Source organism: Nerophis lumbriciformis, linkage group LG37, assembly GCF_033978685.3.
Source record: "Nerophis lumbriciformis linkage group LG37, RoL_Nlum_v2.1, whole genome shotgun sequence".
Classification (NCBI taxonomy): domain Eukaryota; kingdom Metazoa; phylum Chordata; class Actinopteri; order Syngnathiformes; family Syngnathidae; genus Nerophis; species Nerophis lumbriciformis.
The window spans coordinates 21,540,001-21,547,500 of NC_084584.2; the positions used below are offsets into that span (position 1 = coordinate 21,540,001).

At 37.0% G+C, this 7,500-nt stretch overlaps 2 protein-coding genes across 10 annotated transcripts in view; both read right to left on the minus strand.

The window, feature by feature from the left end:
• LOC133577180 (uncharacterized) overlaps positions 1-613 on the minus strand; it is an 18,663-nt gene extending 18,050 nt beyond the window's left edge. For all 3 annotated transcript variants that reach the window (XM_061930814.1, XM_061930813.1, XM_061930812.1), the window contains exon 1: positions 487-613. The gene's annotated coding sequence lies outside the window, so the exon portion shown is untranslated. The remainder of the gene's footprint in view (positions 1-486) is intronic.
• sema4ab (sema domain, immunoglobulin domain (Ig), transmembrane domain (TM) and short cytoplasmic domain, (semaphorin) 4Ab) overlaps positions 566-7,500 on the minus strand; it is a 33,102-nt gene continuing 26,167 nt past the window's right edge. For 4 of the 7 annotated variants that reach the window (XM_061930807.1, XM_061930805.1, XM_061930806.1 and 1 more), the window contains exon 15: positions 3,595-6,390. In XM_061930807.1, the coding sequence (XP_061786791.1) occupies positions 5,594-6,390 (797 nt within the window). In that variant the 3' untranslated portion in view covers positions 3,595-5,593. Of the gene's footprint in view, positions 707-3,594; positions 6,391-7,500 lie in introns of those variants that run through there. The other 3 variants (XM_061930808.1, XM_061930804.1, XM_061930802.1) reach the window with 2 other exon arrangements.

Here is a 7,500-nt window from a genome sequence, read left to right on the forward strand (position 1 = left end):
CTGTCAGTAAAAATATAATGCCTATGCAAAATGTGTAACGAGGCTATTTATATTCACTGTTACAAGCGGCCCTTTGAGGGCAGCCATAATTTCGATGTGGCGCTAAATAAAAACAAGTTTGACACCATTGCTCTAGAAGGTACGGAGATGAGCCCACCATTGCTACAGGAGTTTTGAGGTTGAGGACGTCCTCTATCTGACTGCTTGAATCAAGCGACTCAGCTGGAGGCCTCTTAAAGGTATACACACACACACACCGCATAAACATTAAATATACCTGCAAAGTGTGAACTATATGAGCAATGAATACAGTTTTACGATTTATTTGCATCAATACGGACTATGTCCCAGAGGACAATCCAGACTCAAGCAGCTCTTAAAGGCACCTTGACTCCAGTCCAGATTGCATCACAACAACACATCCATCCCACCCCTTTACTGCTTAGCGGTGTGTCCTATACACTCCAGTGGAAAGCTCTTACTTACCTCTGCTGAGTCACTGCAGCTCCTGTGCTCCGCTTGTTCTGACAGCCTCAAGCAGGACCTGTGTGTGTGTGTGTGTGTGTGTGTGTGTGTGTGTTTGTGTGTGTGTGTGTGTGTGTGTGCGTGCGTGCGAGATTCCACTGCAGCAAACGGGCTGCTTCTGTGACTTTTTTTGTTGCAGCAGAGAACCGGACTCCAGTGACGTCAGCAGCTCTCTGTGAGGCTGCAAGAAGCTTCTTAAGTTAGAGTTCATGAAATAATAAATTGCATCATCTAATTTGTTATATTTCACCTCTTTGTATGAAAATGTCACCCTTTTTACCAAAACATATACATTGACAAAGTTTTTATTAATCTAAATGTGAAATATAATCTGGAAAAACGTACAATATTTACTTAATTTCATGAAAAAAGATGTAATATCTGTATTTAGTTACTGTATATTAAATACATAAAACTGTAAGAACTAATGTGAATCAGTTTCTATAAATCTTAACAAATATTGATTTTTTTTAATTCATCAACAAATTCAATTTCAATATGAATACTAATTTAAAAAATATATAATGTAAATTAATTAATCAAATAGTCTATTTTAAATGTGAGACATAATCACAAAAAAATTACATATTTTTTTCATTTCATGATCAAAGAGAATTTTAATATCTAATAAATTAAAAATAGTAAACTACAAACTTGAAGAATATAGTAATCAAAATAGAAATTAATTTCCCAAATATTTTATTAATTAAAATCCATCCATCCATCTATCTTCTTCCGCTTATCCGAGGTCTGGTCGCGGGGGCAGCAGCCTATGCAGGGAAGCCTAGACTTCCCTCTCCCCAGCCAGTTCGTCCAGCTCCTCCCGGGGGATCCCGAGGCGTTCCCAGGCCAGCCGGGAGACAAAGTCTTCCCAACTGGGTCTTCCCCGTGGCCTCCTACCGGTCGGACGTGCCCGAAACACCGCCCTAGGGAGGCGTTCGGGTGGCATCCTGACCAGATGTCCGAACCACGTCATCTGGCTCCTCTCGATGTGGAGGAGCAGCGGCTTTACTTTGAGCTCCTCCCGGATGACAGAGCTTCTCACCCTATCTCTAATTAATAAGTTGTGTGTAATTGTAATTAATTAAAATGTGAAAAATAATCAGAAAAATTAGATGACTATTTTATTTTAGGAACATAATTTATCTATAAATAACTACATTAAATCATACAATATTTTAATTAGAGAATGTATCCAATTTGAATCTAAATAAGGAATATGTATCTGAAAAAATGCATTCAACATTTTTATTTTATTTAATGAGCAAATTAATTTTAATGTCTGTATTTAAATGCATCTAATACATTGAAGGACAATCAAATAAATTAATTTGTAAAATAAATATTGTAATTCAAATCAAAATGAACTTCCAAAATGTTCTATTAATCTAAACGTGAAATATAACCTAAAAAAAGTACTATACATTATACTTAATTTCATGAGAAAATTGTATTTGAACATCTGTATTTTAGCTATATCTAATAAATAAAAACAAACTATTAACTACTAATATTGTAGTTAAAATATGAATCAAACCAAAAAATATATTTTTTATTTAATTGAATTTGAATATGGATAGTATTAAGCTATATTTCAATAAAACCTACATTAATTTACTAAATATTGCGATTAAAATGTAAATTAATTCATCAAAGTTTATGTAAATCTTAATGTGACATGTAATCTGAAAAAAATTTATTGAGCCAACTTTTTTTTAGATCATCACAAATGTTTATTTTAAATGGATACATATATCAAATGTTCTAAAGATCTTAATGTGAAATGTTTATTTACAAATTGTAAAAAAATATTTCATCAAATTGAATTTTAAAATAGGTATTTAGCTGTATATATTTAAAAATTACAATTATAAAGTGTTAGAATTAAAATGTGAATAATAATTCATATGGAATACAAAAAATTGACATTAATTTTTTGATCAACATTAAAATCTGTATTTAGATGTATCAGATACATTATAAATAATCAAATACATTAAATTGTACAATAATTTCTCAATTTTTAAAAGGTAAAATATAATCTAATTCCAGGAACAACATTAATCTTAATATCAAGACTATGGGGGACAGAGCTTTTGAAGCTACCGCTCCCCGTCTGTAGAACGTCCTTCCTGACCACATCATGACCCCACAGACGGAGGAAACTTTTAAAAAGGACTCAAAAACTACTTTTTTAGAAAAACATACAGCTAATTTTTAATATTGTTTTTTTTACTGTCTTGTTTTAATGCTTTTATTATGTTTTTACTTTGTAGCAATTTGAGATTTGTTGTTTAAATGTACAGTGCAACACAAATCTATCATTATTATTATTATTACTATAAATATCTGTATTCAATAAATAACCAACTGGATTAAATAAAACGTAATTAAAATGAGAATTATTAGAATTTTCCAATTGAACTAAAAGACGAATATGTATTGAACATATTTTTTTATTTCATAACTAAATCGAATTTTAAAATCTGTATTCAGCTCTAAAGAAAAACATCCTAAATCTAATGATGTTTTCGTAAAAATGTCGTACAACATATTTTTAAGACAACATGATGTAAAGTATGACACTTCTTGAATTTGAAATATTTCACAGCTGTGCCTTTGCCATGGTGCATTCTAGTATTTGGCCAGAGGGTGTCGCTTGGATCAAGGTTTTGCAGTAAGAATGTAAAGTAAGCCCTCTTGCGGCCAGCAACGGAAACACGAGCTAAGTTGATCAACTTAAATCGTTACATCTCCGTTTCCTGTCTGTTGAACCCATTAAACTATACTATTTTACAGTATTAAATACACCAACTTGTGTTCTCTGCTGAGTCCAGAGAAATACGTTTTGTAGTGACAGCTGTGTCCCTCCCCTGCAGTCCAGCTGAACTCGGTCCAGATGTGAAAATACAAAAACACGTCACATTCCAACCATTTACCGTATGAATACCCAGACTGATAAGGAACTGCTGGGAACTTTTGCGTTGTGTCATTTTTCACATCAACATGTCTCATCTTGTCTCGCCTTTCCGGTAAAGGCTATCGCTTTAAAAAGGCCCACAAACACTGTTTTGAGGCTGATGCCTTTAATGAACTCTGCGAGTGGTCATTTCCAAACACAGTACCCAACACACCACAATGGGAATGTGTCGTGGTGAGAACAAGTGATGCTTGTCCTAAAAAAAAGGCAAGACGAAGGCATACAAAAATCCTAACAGAATCCCGACTAGTACACACTATTTGGTCCTGATTCACCACAGAGAAGTGTAAATGTCCACTAACATTCACCCTGATTCACAACATTAAAACTGTTTAAAATTCACAAGACTGTGTGCACTTGAAGTGGTTGAATAATCACATTATTATAGGGTCCAAAAGTGTCATTCCTCAGTGTGGCCAAGGCACGTGTGCAAAGCTATCCGTAGTTTAGACAGCTGCTGTTGCAATGATTATAAACACAGGAATTTAGTAGGAAATCATACAACAAAAATTAGGCTCCATAGGAATGAATCCCACAAAAACTAATATATTACTTTTTTCATTGTACAGAATCCTACTAAACTCTGGTGCTTTGTATTATTATCTGTTAAAAAAAAGTGTACATGTAGCAGTCACATGGCATCAAACACGTATTAAAAACATTTATATTGCAGCCACTCGGCATCTTGGGAAACAAAAAAAGTTGTATTACGGCCACACTGAAAGGAGAAACAAATACAACAATTAAGTCATGAAATAACGCTGTGATTGCAAGAATAAAGTACAAATATTACAAGAATACATTGACAACAACTACCTGAATCACAATTTAATGAGAATAATGTCAAATTATTATAATAATAACCTTCCGCCCGATTGTAGCTGAGATAGGCTCCAGCGCCCCCCGCGACCCCAAAGGGAATAAGCGGTAGAAAATGGATGGATGGATGGAAGTACTAATATTAGGACAAGGACATACTTATCAATATTGTTTTTCTCATAATATTTAAAACATTTTCTACAAAAAATTCTTAATTAATTCACATTTTTCTGCCTAATAACAATGACTCTATTCACCTATGTAAAATTGGGCCGCATATCATTGCGAATATTAAAATAACACGGCCGAAAAATGACCCAAACCGGTCCAACTCATTTGTGCTGCAAACATTTTCTGTCTATCCATCCATCCATCCATCCATTTTCTACCGCTTATTAAAGTTCTAATGTTATTAAAGTTCTATTATGTATACCGTATTTTTCCGAGTATAAGTCGCACCGGAGTATAAGTCGCACCTGCCCAAAATGCATAATAAAAAAGGAAAAAAACATATATGTCGCACTGGCCGGGCTCCAGTGCGACTTACCGGTATATATGTTTTTTTCCAAACTATGAAAGAAACTGCGACTTATAGTCCGAAAAATGCGGTAAACAACCACCCTACGTTGTCAAAATCTTCCCAAACCTGCCCTATTTATTTGTGCTACATTAGTGCTGCAAAAAAAATAGTTTAACTATTATAGTTTTTATGTTATGGAGCTAATTATGGATGACAACACGTTAGTAACATTAAAACTATAAAATGTTAACATAAAGATTCATAGAAAGACAAACAAAATTTGCAGCACAAACGTTTGGGAGAAGTTTGGGGAGATTTTGACAAGGTGGGGGTCACTGGTTATGAATACTAAAACGTTAATAACATAAAAACTAGTAGTTTAATATGATAGTTTGTTAGCAAAACATTTTTGCAGCACAAACGAATGTGACACGTTTGGGGAGATTTTGACAAGGGGGGGCTGGATGACACATCAAATTTATTTTATGATAACTTAAAAACCATAACCGCACGTACATTTTCACAGCACAAAAGAAGGGCAGTGCTATTTAATATTTGCAATGATAAGGGTAACTACTTTACAGAGGTATTATATTCTTGCAAATTATTATTATTTTTCCTCATATTAAAACTTTTTCCCTAGTCAGTGTGGCCCTAATATTCCTTTGTAGCAACAAAGCCGCTGTGTTGACATTAGTACCGTAGTCCTTCGTACTATCGCGTTCCCAACAGTCAGCAGTAATACTCACTCAGATGGGCGTGTTGGGCAAGTGGCCGTTGGAGCCCGTGAGCGCTCCGTTACAGAGCACGCCACTGGCCGGTCCGCCATGCTGCATGTGTCCGTTGCATTTTCTTTGAGACGGGCTCCCGCGCAGGACCTCGTGCTCCACAGGGGTCCTTCTGTCCGGGTCTGGCCCGGGGGTGCCTGGCACGTGCGGAACGGTTTGACTGCGCCATCGCTGTTTGGCACCGTAGAGCAGGACGGTGAGAAGCAGGCTGAGGCACAGCACCAAGAGGATGGACACCACCACCAGCTCCTTCAGGTAACAGGGAGCCGATTCCGACATCAGCGGCTCCCCGTCTCGGAAGGCGGCCTCTTTGGGCGCCGTTTTCACCATCCACAGGGTGAAGTTACTGCCCAGCTGCCCTGCGGTCACCTGAGTGTCCCCGCTGATCAGTGTGGGCTCGGCCTGCTTGGACTCTGTCCTCCTGGGCCTGGCTTCCCACTCGGTAGGCGAAGGGAGCGTCTGGGGCAATACCCGCTTGGTGGGCGTTTGAGGCAGGGGGCTGCTCTTCTGTTTGACGTGGTAGATGGCCATCGTCTGCTGGAAGCCGTTCTCCGTGGACAGGCAGAGGTAGTGTCCCAGCGTGGCCGGAGTGGCCACGAAGCTCAGGCTGCCATCCTCCAGGTGCAGGTATAAATCCGAGGACAGGCGGCTGTTTGGCCGCTCCCAGGACTGGCGAGACAGGCGGGACGCGGCGGGACACTGCAGTCGCACCACCTCGTTTAGAGACACCGACACCAGCTCACCTGTGGGACAGGAAGCTAATATACAGATTACAGCTCAAGGCATCCAATACACCTGCAGCTCCTGCTCTACGGAATGTGCTAGAACAGCAGACTAATGCTAGTGAAAAGCAAGCATGCTATAATGCACTGCTAAAGGTCCCATATTATTTAACAGTGTACTTAACTGTTTAAAATAAGACTCAAAGGTCACAAAAAGTGTATTAGAGGTGTAAAATTACACTTGATGTTGGCGTGGTGACATTACAAAGAGGCTTTTAGTAAGCCTAACTGGGAACACTTACTTTTGTGTCTGTAACTTTAATGCTAATGAGCCGTTTGTCCATGCCAGCCTCCTACACAGAGTGTGTCTCCGAGAACCGCTATAGTTTACTTCATCCACTTTATACCTCTGCACTTGTCCAACATAATGTAATGTAATATAATATAAATATGGGTTAGAATTAAATAATAATACAAAAATAAATCATTACGAATTAGTATAATATAAATTAATGTAGCATAATATAGCATAACATATCAAGGGTCGTCAAAAATAACGAGTTAACTCATGTGATTAATCACTAAAAATAATAGCATTAACCATGCATGTAAGCAGAATAATCATTTATTTTGACCGCACATGCCGCAAATTTCACTTCAAAATAAACCCAAACGGCAAATAAATGACATGCAGACATTAAGTAAAACATTTAAAAAATGCTCGTGTATGATATTCTGACAATAAAATTGCAATAATTTCCTAATGTTGGGCTCTTTTTTATAGTTTATTTTAAACTATGCAACCTAGTATTAACCTGTGATTAATCATGATGAATCCAAATGTAAAAGTGCAATTAATTTGATTGAAAATGTGATAATTTGACAGCACTAAATATCATATAATATAAAATAATAGTGTGAATGTTGTCTGTCTATCTGTGTCGGCCCTGCGATGAGAAGGCGACTTGTCCAGGGTGTAGCCTGCCTTCCACGCGAGTGCAGCTGGGGTAGGCTCCAGCCCCCTCGCAACCCCAAAAAGAACAAGCGTTAGAAAATGGATGGATAAAATAATATATTATAAAATAACATAATACAATGTAATATAAGTATATAATATATTATAATATATAATAATATAATATATAT